This window comes from Bombyx mori, chromosome 25 (genome assembly GCF_030269925.1).
Source record: "Bombyx mori chromosome 25, ASM3026992v2".
NCBI classification, from domain to species: Eukaryota; Metazoa; Arthropoda; class Insecta; order Lepidoptera; family Bombycidae; genus Bombyx; species Bombyx mori.
Genome location: NC_085131.1, coordinates 3563005 through 3580469, shown reverse-complemented (window position 1 = coordinate 3580469; position 17465 = coordinate 3563005). Strand labels below are relative to the sequence as shown.

Sequence of the window (17465 nt, the reverse complement as noted above, 5' to 3'; positions counted from 1 at the left end):
GCAACACGTGATGTATAGCATGCACCTAGATGTGGTACTTAGTTTCGCGCCAATTTTGAAAAATGAAATACAGTCAAACCTGAGTAAGTGAGAACTGGATAAGTGAGAAAACTCTATAAGTGAGAGTAATAGCCAGGACCCGTCATTTTAAGCTCCCAAAACCTCTATTAGCGAGAAACAGAAACCTCTGTAAGAGAGTCGTTTTTCCCTCATGAACCTCCGTAAGTGAGACTGCTACTTATAAGCGACAGTCTCTCTATAACTCTATAACCTCTATAAGCGACAGTCGAGCTTACAAACAAATTACAAATTTAACATCTGCTATTTTATGACTCATTCTTAACTTTTGTGGAACTTCCTTCCATTGTTTTTGTATTGTTTTCTCGTCAATATTGATCCTATTCTATTTCGTGGAACTAAATAACGTTGTTATTTTATCGCATTCTTTTCGAATGGACACGTGTGCCTGTGTACCGTCCTGTTCACAGAACACTATTACTTCTAGCGAATTACTATTACTTCTCGAAGCACTATTACTACTCTGGTCCTGTTTGTCGGACTTACTCAGTTTATCGTCAATCAATTGCGAAGGAAAGTTCTGTTCTGCATCATGTCAAAACGGAAAATTATAGTACTGTCATTAAGTGATAAACTTAATATAGTGAATATGCGTTTGAATCCGGAAAATCGCGAAATGAAATTCAGAGGAAGCATTAGCGAGAAACTCGGGTTAGTGAGAAACCTCTATAAGCGAGAATGAGATTGTGCTCCCTTGAACTCTCGCTTATCCAGGTTTGACTGTATACCAGTTCTAAATGGTGACTAAAAAATACACTATGAAGGGACTTTGAGAAATAATGATCATGATCATTGTAGTATCCGGTACTATTCCACCTTCATGTTCCATCAGTAGTAATAATTTAATACGCCCACTAACTAAACTAAAATTTATATCACATATTTCTATTTTCACGGAATTCTAAAGATATAAATCGGTTAGCTCTTGTAGTTGTTCAATTAGGAACAATGATCAACAGGAAAACGAAATAATTAAATTCCAATTTCATTTGAGGTTAGAAATAAAACGTCGTTCCAAAAAATTTGCTTTATTATGCAAACAGACCAACTCAAAATTTATTTCTACAGACATTGACTTCCCACAAGTATATTTTCATGTGCGTTCGCTTAAAAATTTAATACGATGTTTTTATTTTTTTATTTATTTTTTTGCCATAGTAGGCAGACGAGCATACGGCCCACCTGATGGTAAGTGGTCACCGTCGCTCATGGACGTCAGCAATGCCAAGGGCAGAGCCAAGCCGCTGCCTACCATTTACCATTATTTCTCAGTTCAAATTGTTTTCGCGCCCAATTCCAGAGCGTGACTGTTCAATTTACTCTATTTCTCTATCTGTTCTAAAAGGATACGACTAAAACTATTTAGGTACTAAACTAAAATAAACATATTTACACTATATGACATAAAATAAACACATAAAAACAGTAACATTTAATCACATGTGAATTAAAATTCGCGCCATTTACTTATGCAACGATGCCCGTATACTATAATATAGACACTGGGCAAGAAATAATGCACATCGACCTCTAGAAAGAGACATTCGGCTAATTTCGGCTTTGTAGAGCATTGTCCCTTTCGCACACTACATGTGTTATAAGTACTTAGTATGTTTTTGGCCTACCTATACTAGTAACCCAGAGGGGTTATTCTAGCTTCACAAGCTAACAACAGCTAACAAAAGCAGTGCTTCACTGAAGCTGTAACTCTTTCGCATAATAGTTGAATGTTATACTTGCCCCGTCCCGCAGATAAAGGTTTTTTTTGTGTTAGTGTATGCCGGTGCCATTAATTAATATTAAGTGTATTATCTGTGCTGGTGGCTCAGTATAGACGGTAAATTAGGCCGGTTGCCGTCCCACGACTTCCTACTCATCGCGCGATCATTCGCAAAAAATTGTCATACTGGATTTAGGCTTTTTTTTGTAACAATTTGATTTAGTATTTCAGTCTAGTCTAATAGCACCACTGAGTCGCTGAGTTTGTCGCTGGATATCTTCAGCGGATCGCGATTCTGGTGGCAGATTCAGCGAAGCACTGCTCTTGCTAGGGCAGACGTTGGCAAACTCTTTCAGGCTAAGCCCTGTGAGATCGCCCACCAACCAATGCGAAGCTAGAATAGCCCTATGACGCTACTGGTGAATAGATAGGCAAAATTAAAAGACAACAAAAGTGACGAACACATTCTGACTAGATAATCACAAAGAAGTCCAATAATTGCAAAAGTCTCTATACATAATTTTAGTGTTTGGGTAATATCCAAGACGGCCGTTGATGGTCTAAGTCCGCGCCCCAATCTCCAGCTCCGCCCAGCAGGTTGCCGCGTCCGTCGTGCGTGGCCAACGCCAACCTAGACAACTTGTTGGCCAATCTACGTTGGGGAGAATCTGGCCTTGATAACGGAGGCAGGGATATACTACCGGAATCTATAATATAATATCAGTCCTAAAATAATTATTAATAATAATAATAACGAACAGGGGGTTAGACGTTCATGTGGGATCCCTTGTACTATGGGAAACAGACACATACGTTCCCAATTCGGGACCCGAAACCAACACCCTTGGCTAAACTCTTGTTAAAGGTTGGGATTTGTGAAAGGTAAGATCCCACACCGAATACAACAGAGGGTAAATTTTGTCCACTGCTTAGAGTATGGTACTTTACAACCCTTTAATAATGTCGATTCGAGGGAGGCAGAAAGTCGATTCCAGCCAAAGCTTCATGTTACTTGGAAACTTGAAGATCCTTTGTAGTAGGAAATGAGAACAATGGGTAAAAAGTATGTAAAAGTCTGTTTTGAAGTCGTCGTGGCCTAAAGTATAAGATGTCTGGTGCATTCATATCTTGCGATGCACTGGTGTTTGGATCCCGCAGGCAAGTACCAATTTTTCTAATGATACTTATCACGATTGACGGTTGATCTTCCACGGTGAAGGAATAACATCGTGTAATAAAAATTACTGGTGGTAGGACCTCTTGTGAGTCCGCACGAGTAAGTACCACCCTGCCTATTCCTGCCGTGAAGTAGTAATGCGTTTCGGTTTGAAGGGTGGAGTAGCCGCTGTAACTATACTGAGACCTTAGAACTCATGTTTCAAGCTAGGTGACAGCATTTACGTCATAGGCTCCGGTAACTACTTAACATTAGGTGAATACGCCCACACACATCTGCAATAAAAATAAAAATAAAAAACGTTACATATAAGTATAGAGCTCGGTACCAACCTGAATGGTAGTCGTAATTGGCGTGATCACTTGGCGTCTCCTGTCCAAGCCTCTTTCTGTATTCCCCAGCGAAGTGCTCTATCAACGTATCCATCATGCTAGCTTGTCTCGAGAATACCTAAAATTGCATTGAGGACTTTTGTCGGCGATTCCTATTTCGGTTCGAATTTCTTCCTTACAAGGTTACACTTTTATTGGGTACGATTCAGAATTATTTAGGCAGTGTCAGGTTAACATCACGAGGGGACTGCCAAAACCAATTGTCGCGGTATTTTGATCAGAAGCCCCAAAATTTCTATAGCAATGGGATCATGTCTCTACCTAAAAGATAGCAAAAAGCTATCAAACAAAATGGTACCTACATACTTTAGTTAAATGTAAATAAAGTATATTAAAAAATGTTGTGCATTTTCTTAAAAAACGCGAAGATACTTTTTCCCCAACCATTATGAAGCTTTTCAGATTCCACCTATTTCTTTCGAAGCAGTCATGAGTTACACTTTCAAAGGACACTACAAATGAGATTTCATCTTCATGATTCAAGGGGTTCACATTTCTATGACCAAATCACGTAACATTAAACTTAATTTTGGTTTTGATTATTTGTCTCTTTCACACAACGCAAGTGTTGTAGTTAGTATCTGTCCAATTTGTCGTATTTTTTTTATGAAACAACATTACAGTGAACACGCTGATATTAGGTGTTTAATTTCGTCAATTAATATAATGTAGCCTTACTAAATTTAGGAAGAACGAAAATACAAACTAAAAGTGTTTGTTCACCTGCAATATTTTGGAGACTCTTAAACCGTTTTCGACAACCATGAACTGCAAGAATAGACACGGTAGACTCTCTTCGTGCTCCTCGGAAGGTAGGCCGATGTCCCATGACAGCTCTTCATACAGCAAACCAAGTAGAACTGTCTGTAAATATCTTGAACTTGCGGATCAGTTGGCTTACTGATGGGAGATTCATCAAGGACCTAGTTTGAAGTTAGGAAAGGAAGGAAAGGAAGTTAGCTGGTAGGAATGGGGGGTTTAGGTTAAGTTATAAGACCGGACCTGTTGCTGCCGATCGCTCTCAATTGTCTTGGGCTCTCGTCTCTGGGGAAGACTGGCGAATTACTGGTGGTAAGACCTTTTGTGAGTCCGCACGGGCAGATACCACCACCCTACCTATTTCTGCCCTGAAGCAGTAATGCGTTTCGGTTTGAAGGGCGGGGCAGCCGTTGTAACTATACTGAGACCTTAGAACTTACATCTCAAGGTGGGTGGCGCATTTGCATTGTAGATGTCTACGGGCTCCAGTAACCACTTAACACCAGGTGGGCTGTGAGCGCGTCCACCCATCCAAGCTATAAAATAAAATAAAATAAAAGACGTTTGGGGTCCCGTTTAATAACTTGCAAGTCCCTGACCGAACTCATTAAAAACAAATTTGGAATAAAGGAAGGATATTGAACGTAACATAAGAGATGACTACTTTGTTTTTTTTTCCTACCTTTGCTGATAGCCTTGAGATGCTATATCAGCATTATCCTAGCGTGTAGGTGAACTCTCGGGGCTCAAACCGGAGGTGTTGCTAACACTGGCCCTAGCGAGAGCAGTGCTTCGCAGAATCTACCACCGGATCAAAAACGCGACCCATTGAGAAGATCCGGCGAGAAACTCAGTGGGCTGTGTCTGTGGGTTAATTTACTCGTCGAACCCTTCGCCGGGAATGAATTTGAGGGCCGCAACAAAGAAAATTTGGTGTCAAAAAGGCATGTTTCGCATACCGTGAACCACTCAGAAGAGCGACCAATCTAAACTAGATTTGTTGACTATTGAAACGAGACTCAAAGATTTGCTATAAAATACTTTAGGTACGTATTTTAGTGGCGTCGACACAAACGTGACATAGGTTTGCCTAATGTGAACACCACGGTTTTTCCAATTGTAATTTGATTTAGATAATAATATTTTTTTTTACGCAAAAGCGAAGGAACAATTTTGAAATACGTGAAATACGGAATAGGTACCTACCTTTATACGAAATATAAGTAGATTATGAGCACTTACGCTTTCAGTGTCATCGATCACGTAAACCCCATTGGAGTTGACGGCCACCAAGACCGGAATATCTTCGTGAGTCAATAGACTGGTCAAACTCCGGACTGGCTGTTCGATTTGCCCTTGGAAGAAGGCGGCCCTGCATCAGTAAACAGAATTGCGGGTATATTGCAGGAATAAATGCGGGTTTCATTTTATAATACGACGCAAATCCTCCATCGTCTATTTTGGTATGTCACACAATTTGAAAACTGACAATCATATATATATATATATATAATTCTACTGCACATGTATATGTCACTGAACTCCTCCTAAGCGGCTGGACCGATTTGAGTAATTTTTTTTTGTATGCGTTTGGGTGGCGCCCTGGATGGCTTTGATTCACAAATCACAAATCAGATGGCGCTGCAGTCGGTACCGAGGGTATTTATCTATTATGCAACTAAGCGGCTGGATCGACTTGAATGAATTTTTGTCTCTGTCGGGTCCGCTAGTAGGCAGTTATATGCTAAGTCACAGTTACGACACCGGGCGTTTTACCCATTCAACTACGGAAGGTACTATTGTCTTTCCATTCCCTTGGTAGTAATCGACTGGTTCTATGGACTTTCCTAGACAAAAAAGATCATAAGGATCATAGTTTAAATAGACAGACCCATAAGTAGGGAGAGTTCTGGTGTGAGCCAAGTATTTATGTCGTAGCTTCCTCGGTGGAGCGGCAGGAGGTCTCTGCGCTTGTTCTAATAGTTTGGCTTCGGGGCTGCCCTTCCTGCCGGCTGGCAGTAGTTGGGCCCAACGCCCTGAACGCGCATGTTTCGGCAAATATTTGTCTTGATGCTCCCTGAAAGAAACCAATACACATATTTTTTATAATATATGTCTGCGCAAAGTCACTAATTAGCTAAATTAAAAAAGTTACAGTTGACTGTTTCCTTAACGTTACGTATGTCAGCAACTGCATAAGACGGTATTCGAGAGAATTCATGACTAAGCTACCCCCACTTTCTGCTCTAAATATGAGTGAATATTGTCGCACAAAACATTCCGAAGCATCAGACCGAGGCGGAGCTCTCTGGTGTTATCGTTATACAATTGAAATTTAATAAATGGAATACATTACAAAAGTGAGACTTAATTACTGTCACTAGGGAAGACAATTATAATTATGAAGAGAATGGTGTCAGCAACGCTCACGTCATCATTTTAAAAATCCCATGGAATCAGCCTATCCTTCATATGTATAGAAAAGTTGTTACGTCTTACATAGTATCTCAATTACCAACCTCTATTAACCCTTAAAAGAAATACTAATGAAATTCTCATCTTTGGGTATCATCACTCCGCTCATTCTGTCGCGAATTAGTCATGCGTTCTAGTTTGAAGCGTGGGTAGATATAATTAGCAATAAAATTAAGACTTAGACCTCATACTCATACTGATATAATTTAAGATGGGTTTCGAAATTCACTTTGTAATATATGATCTAAATAGAGAGGTTCCATAATCCTCTAGGAGCTGGTTTACACAGAGCTGCTAGGAAATACCTAAAAAATTTAGCTGTATGTCGGTGCGGATCGTAGGGGCCAAGTTGTATCCTAGCTTGCAGCCCTCCAAGCATAACAGCTTGAGCACTCTCTAAAGGATACCTCCCTGTGACCACGTTGTGACGTGCTTCTTCATATAACAATTCTTGTATACGGGAATCTCTGAAATGGAGTTTCTTCGTTCAAAGACCCGAAGCTAGGAGTTTTTCTTGTATAATAAGCGCCGTTTCATCGGCACATACGAGACAAGTACCAAAGCTCTGAATACGAAATCTTTCACAAAAATAGATGCTTAAAGTCACGTACACATTTAAATAGATATAAACATAAACAGATTGAACGTTTGCCCCGAGTGGGAATCGAACCCACTACTCCCAGCCCAGCGCTCAGGTATGCTGATAGCAATGCCATAGAAGTCTGAAGTCGTCGTGGCCTAAAGGACAAGACGTCCGGTGCATTCGTATCTAGCGATGCACCGGTGTTCGAATCCCGCAGGCGGGTACCAATTTTTCTAATGAAATACGTACTTAACAAATATTCACGATTGACTTCCTCGGTGAAGGAATAACATCGTATAATAAAAATCAAACCCGCAAAATTATAATTTGCGTAGTTACTGGTGGTAGGACCGCACGGGTAGGTACCACCGCCCCTCCTGTTTCTGCCGTGAAGCAGTAATGCGTTTCGGTTTGAAGGGTGGGGCAGCCGTTGTAACTATACTGAGACCTTAGAACTATATCTCAAGGTGTGTGGCGCATTTACGTTGTAGATATCTATAGGCTCCAGTAACCACTTAACACCAGGTAGGCTGTGAGCACACATCTAAGCAATAAAAAAAATACTTCAAAATTCTTTATCTGCCCGTTTTATCTTTGGGATAATTTTAAATAAAAAAAAGTTGATATCGAATTTTGGTACGTAGAGCAACTGCCTTCGTGGCGCAATCGGTTAGCGCGTTCGGCTGTTAACCGAAAGGTTGGTGGTTCGAGTCCACCCGGGGGCGAAATCGTTTTGTTAAAAAAAAAACATAAAATAAATAATACTAGTGGTCCCGCAGTAGTCGAAATTCGACTATAATTGGAATTGTTAGTCTGTACACTATTGCAACCCGAAACCACGTGTAGAACGTGAACTAATTTGTGTTTACGGCAACATACGACCACAATTCAGAACCTCCTTACTTTTATTCGAAATCACTTCTTTAGAAATGATCAATGTCTGTCTAAATTCCCTAATACAGACCAAGCTCTAATTATCTGCTTAAAAGCTTACTTGATTCCTTCTTCGATGTGTTTGGGAAAGAAAACGTTTCTCTGTAATCTCAAGACTGGCTGATCTCGACGTCGCTTCGATTCTGACCCATGTCCGTAACGCAACAGTAGTTTCTGCCAGTTTGCCCAGATTTTCCATGGACTGTGATGAGGCTTCAATTGGATTTCTTCAAGAATTTTTACGTTAATATTGTTATGCACCATGACCATATTCTATAATATAAGAGCCTAACAAATAACCTAATTGTGGTAGGGCGTATATTAAGCCCATACGGCTAAGTACCACCATTCTGCACATTTTTATGTTATCGGTTCATTGTTGTAGTCGGTCGTGAATATATCTTAGGTACCAGATCCGGTTGTAGTGTTGACAGCGGGAACCCCCCTACACTGACCGGGTTCTGACCCCGGGTGGAGATCGGACGTCGGGTGTGATAGTGCAAGGTGGAGTTATTTGGTGCGGTAGGGCCCTTAAGACACTATTGGTATTTTGGCCTGCGGTCTGCTCCCAACATCTTCAGATCGTCAAATCCCACATTCACTGGTGGTAGGACCTCTTGCGAGTCCGCACGGGTAGGTACCACCACCCTGCCTGTTTCTGCCGTGACGCAGTGATGCGTTTCGGTTTGAAGAGTGGGGCAGCCGTTGTAACTATGCTGAGACCTTAGAACTCATATCTCAAGGTAGGTGGTGGCATTTACGTTGTAAATGTCTATGGGCTCCGGCAACCACTTAACACCAGGTGAGCTGTGAGCTCGTCCACCCATCTATGCAATAAATAAGAATAAAAAAACCTCGCGTGCCCCTTAGGCGCGGATACCTCGTTGGAGGTTTGGCTCCCTGCCTGAGAAAAAAGGTACTAACCAGCTCCGGGTTTTGATGTACATTCTTCAAGTGCCATAATTAACCAACTTAACTAACTAACCTAGTTTATCTGGACTAAGCTTACCCAACAGTGGACTGCACATCCACAACGCAAAAACGTTAGCCGCCACGCTTCTGGTCGAAGGCTGCGACAACCCTAACTCTTCAGTGGCCAGAACCGCATTAAGGAATCGTGCTGTTGTCACATTGGCCGGTACTTCTTCCGAGCTCATCTCCATCATGATCGCGGTACGAGACATGAGGTAGATGCAAGTGACGGGGTTCGATGTTACCGTCGATGAAGAGGCTGTGCTACCCGAGGATCCTGGACGAAGACATCTCTTTATCAGTGGCTTTGGATATGCATCAACCAACATTGACGCGAGAAATTAACCAGTACGAACGTAGCTTATGATTAACGCACTTAAATACTTCAGATAAGTTAGAAGTATGGAGGGTAGAGGTAAGGAAAACCCTCTCACATGGGAGAAGCTTGAAAAAGTGTCCCACTTTCAGCACTAAATAACAGTTCAAAAATCCTCCAGAATGGCGCTAGCATAGGCACAGGGTATGATATGAATTGAGCAGTTGTTTTGAAATATGATGAGTTAGGAAATTTAATATATTTAATGACTAGAGTAGTTAGTGACAGTGTAATATACAAGACCTCACATGTTTACGTAGTCCAAACTAATGTCGTCAATATAACCTATTATAAAATTATTGTTGTGGTAAAACATGGAGACATCGATTACATTTTCTTATTAGCTTTAAATAAAATACTTTTTGTGATTTTGTAGTGCTTACAGCTCTTTCGTCCTTTTTTATTTCTCTATCTTATTCTGATAAGTTTCAGCGCATTTTTTTTAAATTTACCCGGTTGCTACTGTAGCGCCACCTTTATTTAGAAGTTTTTTACGGACACTTTTTACACACAGAGACGGTTCTCCTTAGTTACAAGGTCAAGTTATATTTGCTTTGATGCTCTGTCGGTCAGGTGTCTGGTATTAATAATGTCATTATTAACTTTAATATTTGATGTTATTCTTATATCGTGTCCCCGAACACTTGTTAGATACGCATTTATTTAGAAATAATTGGATTTTTTTTAACAAAAAGTAAATAAAACAGACAACGACACAAAATGAGAAAATCATCAATGTAATTGATGATACAATTAAATAGTATGCATTTTAAGGATAACTCAACAAAGACTGGTCAGATCTTTATGAAATTCGCACCATATGAGATGCATTAGCTTTCTAATCAATAAATAAAAGAATCATCAACATCGGTTTATTTATACTCTATCTATTCCAATTACGAAGACCCATGAGACAGATGTTATTATTATGTTATTGTGTGTGTGAATTAATTGTATACCTAATGATTTAGATTGATTGTGTATTTTTTGAGGTGACAACATTGTCAGCATCAGCGTTAACACGCTTCAAAATGCAGACCCAAATGATTATGTTTCATGAGTCAGAGGCGTTTCGGTATAACGAACCCCTACACGACAACGATAATTTAATTCTAGGAGTTGATTGAATTTGGGATTATTTGTTGTTGATTGAATTGTCACTACGTAATAACGTAACTTAGTAGTTCTTTGTTTACTTATAACTTAAGGCTTCTCGTGACGGGACTATGAAATAAACTTAATTACATACTATACTATAATTAGGAACTTTTTATTTATTTATTATTATTATTTATTATTAATTACTTGCAACAACAAAGCGTTCACTATAATTCAGAGCATTAACGAATTAGAACAAGACATAGAACGCGATAAATGTCACCTCTTTAATGATTACAGACGCGATGGTCGACATCTTGAAATAAAAAATATATTTAAAAACTAATAATCGTGTTGTAGCCGCAAAAAAACCTTCGTAACGCATAACGGGATCATGCTTGAGTGAACCAGGAGTTCTCGTCATCAATATTGATGATAACAACCTATCAGCCTTACCTGGTAATGGTGGGGATATAGCACTAGACGAACTCCCTCCACTGGTAATAGGTTCTGTTGTGCTGAAGGAGCCGGCTGCTATACTGCTGGATCCGGTTTGATTAGAACAGCTACTCAGATTGGATCCTGGTAATATATGATTATTCTAAGATTTTCACTAGTCGCAGACGCAACGGAAGCTATTCAAAGTATTAGGTATGTCTTTAGAATATCTTGGTAATGGACGCGACGTATGGACAGATGGATAGGGCAAACAATACGTTACAAATACTGATTTGATTTTCACACATAAATAAAGAGGATATCATGGTTTAATATCGTTATTATTTAGCTTATATTATTAGCTTATAATTAAACTTTTTCTCTGTAAAGGCAAGTCTCGCTCATCACATTATTTAATGCCTCAACTCGAGAGATGATTCACCATTTTGTTTGGTGCGAAAATTCGTTGTGCGGAATTGATGATTGACGTCTTGTTTATGTTTTTTATATCTGTTCTTAACGTTCTTTTGTCGTTTGTACTTAAATCATGTGCTGTGTGTTTAGTGCGAGTTTTTTAACGTTCTCGACAGCGTAAAAGTTAACTCAAATTTGTATGGAGCTGGAACGTTTGCCTACGTTTGCCGCTAGGGGCGCTGTTCCAACTGCATACAAATTTGTGTTAACTTTTACGCTATCGAGAACGTTAAAAAACTCGCACTAAGCACACTTAGCGATACTCGACTCTCGTGTGCAATGGGTAAATTAGCTCAATACATAGTTTCTGTGTACGAAAAAAAATGTGATTGATCCGGAATCGATTGCCAACAGTCTACCTTACCCGTAGTTTACCCTTACATAGCTTACCCATGACGCTTTTTTCGAGGGAGTCGGAGCTGTTGCTCTCCTTCGATTCGGACTGGAGGGGCTTGTGGGGATCGTGTTTGTCCCACTCATTATGCCGCCCCAGCGGACTGTACGAGAGGTGGGGCAACCTTTGCGAAACTGAATACAAATGCGCGTTAACCTCGGCCTGTAACTTTTGACTTTGAACGCTGTAATATTCTTCGCGGGATCGAAACTCGCTGAAATAAAAACGTTTTCATTTATTCGTAGAGGAATTTTTATTTGTGATGAGCCCGATTACTTCCTATTGACTTTCTCCACTAAAAAGGCAGTCTACTCGCTTGGATCTTTCATACACGCTAATAATATAAAATTGTAGGTAGTACCTAATAACCGTTCAATGCAAAAATTGTTAAACTAAATAGGTAACTTTATTTTCGGGTCATGTCTTTAAATGTAATGTAAAAATATTTTAGCATAATTATGTTGATACCTCCACTAGCCGACGTTGGCAAAGTTGTACGTACTTAAATTGAAGTAACAAAAGTCAAAAAAAAAATACTTATCTACCATAACACACATTCTACCACTCGAAGTTGGCAGAATTCGGACTACCCGGAAAATACAGCCTACCACAGTACACATATTATGATTCTAAAGAATATTTTTGCCGAATGCCATTCGTCTCTGGAAAGAACCCATCTATGGTTTTTTCCACAGCGCAACGACACTTGAACTTTGAAAATAGAGCTTAAATTTGCATTCGAAGTCAACAAAAAAACACTTTGAGAAGGCGGCACGACATGAAAACTCTCTTGTCGTGGCCGCCGGAAATTGTCGATCCTGTGGACCGAATGGCAAACAGTCGACGTCGCCCTAAATACGTCATTACGGATACTCCCGATCCATTAACCGTATTTTTAGGTACCATAAGCACCGGTCACCGTCCTCGTCAAACCCGCTTGCTTAGAAGGGCTCGACGAGTAAATTAACCCATAGACACAGCCCACTGAGTTGCTCGCCGGATCTTCTCTGTGAGTCGCGTTTCCGATCCGGTGGTAGATTCTGCGAAGCACTGTTTTTGCTAGGACCAGTGTTAGCAACACTCCGGTTTGAGCCCCGTGAGCTCACCGATACGTCAAGGCGGAGCTGAAATAGCCTCTCAAGGCTATCAGCACAGGTAGGGGGGAAAAAAAGAGGATTGGAGTTCTACTGGTTGTAAACCGTATTGTGACTACGAACTACTAGGTACCACCATACTGCCTATTCTGCCGTGAAGCAGTAATGCGTTTCGGTTTGAAGGGCGGGGCAGCCGTTGTACTGTAAAACTGAGACTTGGAACTCGTGTCTCAAGGTATGCCGGAATTCACGTTGTTTATGTTAATGAGCTCCGATAACCACTTAACACCAGCTGGGTCGTAAGCCGAGAATATTAAAAATACATTAAAATAAAACAAGTCAACAAATCACCGATCCACATTGAATGAACGTAACTCAGACTTGCACTACTGTGTTATGTGGGTTGGAAACACAGAAGTATTTACATGTTATTCAATAATTCTTACTTATATTGATATTCTGCTTGCATCTGATATCCTCTACGTGTATAGTCCACAGGTATTATTGTAATATAGTTTCCACTGTTTTGCACGTTAGGAGTATCGCCGTAAACACCCATTTCTGATTGATGTTCCATTTAATAATGAATTCTCTAGTCATAAATCAATCTAGTCAATGTCGAAAAGCGAATTATTTGGTACTATTCATTGTAACCGGAAATTCTTACATCGATCGTGCGCGCCTGTACTTTTTTTCATAATTTATTTACGGCCAACGGTTATAAGACCTTATAGCCTAGCTTAGACATAATTTCTACTTACGGAGTACCTAAATTAACAAATAAAACTATTCATACAACTTCGATTCTAGCATTCCCGCCAAAGAGTCTCGAGCCTGTCCTGTAGTCTTAAATATTAAGTACATATGTTTATTTATTATCTACGCTGAACAGTCACAGTCAGTGTTATAACCATGGAGTTAATAAGGTTGATACTAACTCTATGGTTATAACATATCATAAAATATCAAACCCTAAAATTTAAGGAAAATAATATTTAGATAAACAAAATAAAAATCAGTTCGTCCTCTTTATCTGCTCAAATGGAAAGCAAATAACAGTGTCAATTTGAATTTCAATAGTCTGTGTTAAGATATAAAAAAAACTTATTAAATTGGCTCATGTAATAACATTTCACATAAAATTTGTGTAATATTTTAGGTACAGTGACATATTTTAACATGAAATTATTGACTGACACTGAGTACTACTACTGTACTGACCTGTGGTAATGACTGTTGACACGTGTTTATTTTAAAATTAATTAAAATAAAAAATCGTTGAAATGAATTATATTAAATCTTAGTAATTGAGATAATATTCAATATCATTAAAAATAACCGAATTTATTAAAACCGCGCTAATCATACTTTAACGACTAATTGGCCGTCTTCACTGACATTTTTTTGTTGAAGTATTGTTGAAGTTTGTTGGAGTTTTCAATATTTTTTTGATTTACATAAGAAAAAATTAGACAGTATAAACGCACTTGTTAACAAAACGCTAGTATAAATATGGCCATTGCTAGCTGACTGACAAAACCGGCGCATGCGCAATGTAGGCGTGAGGTGATGGTTTGCTTATTAGATATAAAATAATTAATAATTGGGAAATTAATTGTTTTTATGATCGAACAATCACCAATAGTCGTCGAACAAACGATAATTGATCAAAATTAATTAATCTGAGCGATAAAAATAAAAATATCTAGTAAGGAGGGCAACTTAAGGGTGATCATTTGTTTAATTAATTATAAATAAATAAAAGACGAACAAACAATTTTTACATTTGAACATTAACGAACAAACGACGATCAAATAATAAAAAATAAAAATAATCCGAAATTCAAAAAAGGGGGAGCCAAATTCAGTAAGCCTTTTGTGTATGACAATATGTTTATTACACTAGTTGTCATGTATGCTTAGGACTATCCGTTGTCTACGTTGTGACCTAAAGGTCTTTAATACCAGGTCAACAAAAAAAAAAGTTGTCTACTTTTATTTATTGTTTAGAATTACGTATTTGTTTTTATTAATATTTTTGTTTAAACCTCTTCTTTTTAAACTTACCTTCTACAAAAGATCTGATTATATGAGTCTGTTGTCATAAAGTGTATTATAAATTGTGTGATAAATTAAAACTGATGCCAGCTAGTACATTAGTAGTAGATAAGAAATTAAAAGAAAAATATTCAATAGCCCAATTTCTTTACGAATGGAGGCAAAATTAAAGGAATATCGGGCCTTAAGACGCCGAAAAGAATTGGTAGAAAATACGAAAGAAAAGATAAGAAAGTCGAGAGATAAAATTGTCAACTTTCTGATACCACAAGTTTTTTTAGACATGACCAAAGATAGAAGCGAAGAAGAGGTTCTGCTCGTGAGTTTAATTATTATTATGATAAACCAATTTATTTTAAAGTGATAAAAAAAAGACTGAATATAAAGAAAATTACTTTTGCAATTTAAAATCTAGTTTAATTATTTCTGACAATACGAATACTTTAGTTTACGTGGCGACTTACGACTGTAAAGTATAAGAAGCGTCGAAAAAAACTGCGAGATTTAACTGTTAAAATAGTTTTAACTGTCTATGGCTTAGAAATCACAAAAGATCATAAAGCTATATTTTATAACATGAACTAAGAACTAACTATAGAAGAGAATATAAATATAATTTCTAAGGTTACTTCAAGTTTTGATAAACTCTGCATTTTTAATATCAATAGTTCTTGCTTATAATATTGTGTTTATAACTAAAACTTCTAGCTAATAGAATGTATCTTGATTCTACAAAAATGTGTTTCAAAATAAAGACAGACTGGCAAAATATAACTGACCGTTTGTTAAAGTTTTCGATAAAGCTATTATACTAAATTAACATTAAATTTAACAAGAATGCCTTAACTAACTTTCCAGATTGAAAATGAAGAACAAATACCTCAGAAATTCCAACCTCTACAAACTGAAGACCCGAGTGATATAACTTCAGAAGCAAGTGAACTGGAATCCTTAGAAGATGAGCCGAAAGAATCTTGGCAATATTTTGCAATTAAATGGTCAATCGGCTCTATTATCTGGTTATCTTTGTACATGTACTTCTTACAGATACAGTTTGGTGCTGTATTTTTTGTAGTATCTGTTTTAATAGGTATTTGCGTTAACACTAGGACAACGCCTAAAAAGCGGGGTGAAGTTTCAGCATACAGTGTTTTCAATGAAAACTGTGTGAGTATAGATGGCACGTTGAAAGCTGAGCAATTCGAAAAAGAAATACGATATGGAGCTGGTACAGTACGGTAATTTTAATGATATGAAATATTCAAGAGCAGTGTGTGACACCATAAATGCCGATATATTGAGAAAATTTTAGTAACACTATTGTTTAAGTAATTATTAACTGTTTTATTCACTTCAGGTTAATATTAACTTAAAATATTTTGTATTTATTTGTTGGAGACTATTTTGTTGGTAATTAAATATGACTGAAATACTTGAAAAATGAAATAGCACTCAACTAGTGTATCACTGTTAGTAAATGAGAATTAATTGAAGACTATGAGGATAAGATCTAGAGATCCCATTCCACGACGCCCTTCATGCGGCCAATGATCGGAGGCGCTGGCGGGACATCACAAGGAGTAAAATCATGTCGAATTATAATGGTCACGACCCTCAGCAGTGAGGAAACGACGCGAGGAGGAGGATGAGGATAAGAATATCCATTCCTATGTGAAAATTGACAATACCTCAAAGTGAGCAAGTATTAAATGTTATTTATATATGAATTGTAAAGAGAATAAAACTTTTATATAAAGCAGAATTATTTTAAAACTTTTATATAAATTTAATTTAACATTATGTATATGTTGTTTTTTAGAACCTCATGTTATATAATTATTTATAATTAACCAAGTTTTTATTTATAATTAATCTTAAATCACTTCTCGGACAGATTTTCAAGAATGCAGGTGTGTTTGACCTATTCCAACCTAACTGGCTTGCATTCTGATTCAAAGAACAGGACTACTGTTATACATTAAAATTGAAATTTCAATATCATGGTGGGAGGTCCAGTCAGGTTGTGACATCTATGGGCTGTAACCACTAAACAGAAAGTGCTGTGAGCTTGTGAACATATGAATGTTTAGCGTAATAAAACGTTATTGTAATAATCAATAGATATAAGAGTCTGATATGTGTGTATTGACGTTCAAGAAAATTAATAAAAATATAAATTGTGTATATTAAACACAAATCAGTATTATTATTTTTTGTCTGTGAGGTTTGTTTGTACATATTATATACATCTCTATTTTCCTGTAGTTTCTTTTCTATGGGGTTACAGGGCAATCAGATTAATTCGGATTCAAAATTAAGGTTTTTTTTTTGTTTTGACGAAATTCGATATGGAATTAGTTTGAACCCTGTGAAAGAGCTACCTTTCATTCCACTGCTGAGAACGGGTTGTCACCCGCATTTATCTCATATGACATCATATCGGT

General features: G+C 37.9%; 2 protein-coding genes and 1 non-coding gene across 5 annotated transcripts; 2 read left to right on the top strand and 1 right to left on the bottom strand.

Moving 5' to 3' along the window:
• Nucleotides 1-1090: 1090 nt before the first annotated feature.
• LOC101739157 (putative FERM domain-containing protein FRMD8P1) lies at nt 1091-14582 on the bottom strand. Of its 2 annotated transcripts, XM_062676054.1 has the most exons (12): nt 14185-14582; nt 13410-13555; nt 11866-12083; nt 11020-11145; nt 9127-9366; nt 8179-8344; nt 6907-7068; nt 6018-6203; nt 5369-5498; nt 4091-4231; nt 3308-3425; nt 1091-2505 (listed from the first exon to the last, which is right to left on the bottom strand). In XM_062676054.1, the coding sequence occupies exons 2-12, from the start codon at nt 13538-13540 to the stop codon at nt 2321-2323; spliced, it is 1803 nt and encodes a 600-aa protein (XP_062532038.1). In that variant the 5' UTR covers nt 13541-13555; nt 14185-14582; the 3' UTR covers nt 1091-2320. The 2 variants fall into 2 exon arrangements, with proteins under 2 accessions (XP_062532038.1, XP_012553137.2); XM_012697683.4 differs by lacking the exon at nt 14185-14582 and having other exon boundaries at nt 13410-13657.
• TRNAN-GUU (transfer RNA asparagine (anticodon GUU)) lies at nt 7836-7909 on the top strand. Its single transcript has one exon. It is a non-coding gene; the product is annotated as a tRNA-Asn (tRNA).
• A 311-nt stretch (nt 14583-14893) lies between the features above and the next one.
• LOC101743667 (SAYSvFN domain-containing protein 1) lies at nt 14894-17278 on the top strand. 2 transcript variants are annotated; one of them, XR_002431926.3, is made up of 3 exons: nt 14900-15340; nt 15880-16715; nt 16916-17278. XR_002431926.3 is itself a non-coding variant. In XM_004923308.5 (2 exons), exons 1-2 carry the CDS (start codon nt 15176-15178, stop codon nt 16261-16263), a joined length of 549 nt encoding a protein of 182 aa, XP_004923365.1. In that variant the 5' UTR covers nt 14894-15175; the 3' UTR covers nt 16264-17278. The 2 variants fall into 2 exon arrangements, 1 of the variants encoding a protein (XP_004923365.1); XM_004923308.5 differs by having other exon boundaries at nt 14894-15340; nt 15880-17278.
• Nucleotides 17279-17465: the final 187 nt, after the last annotated feature.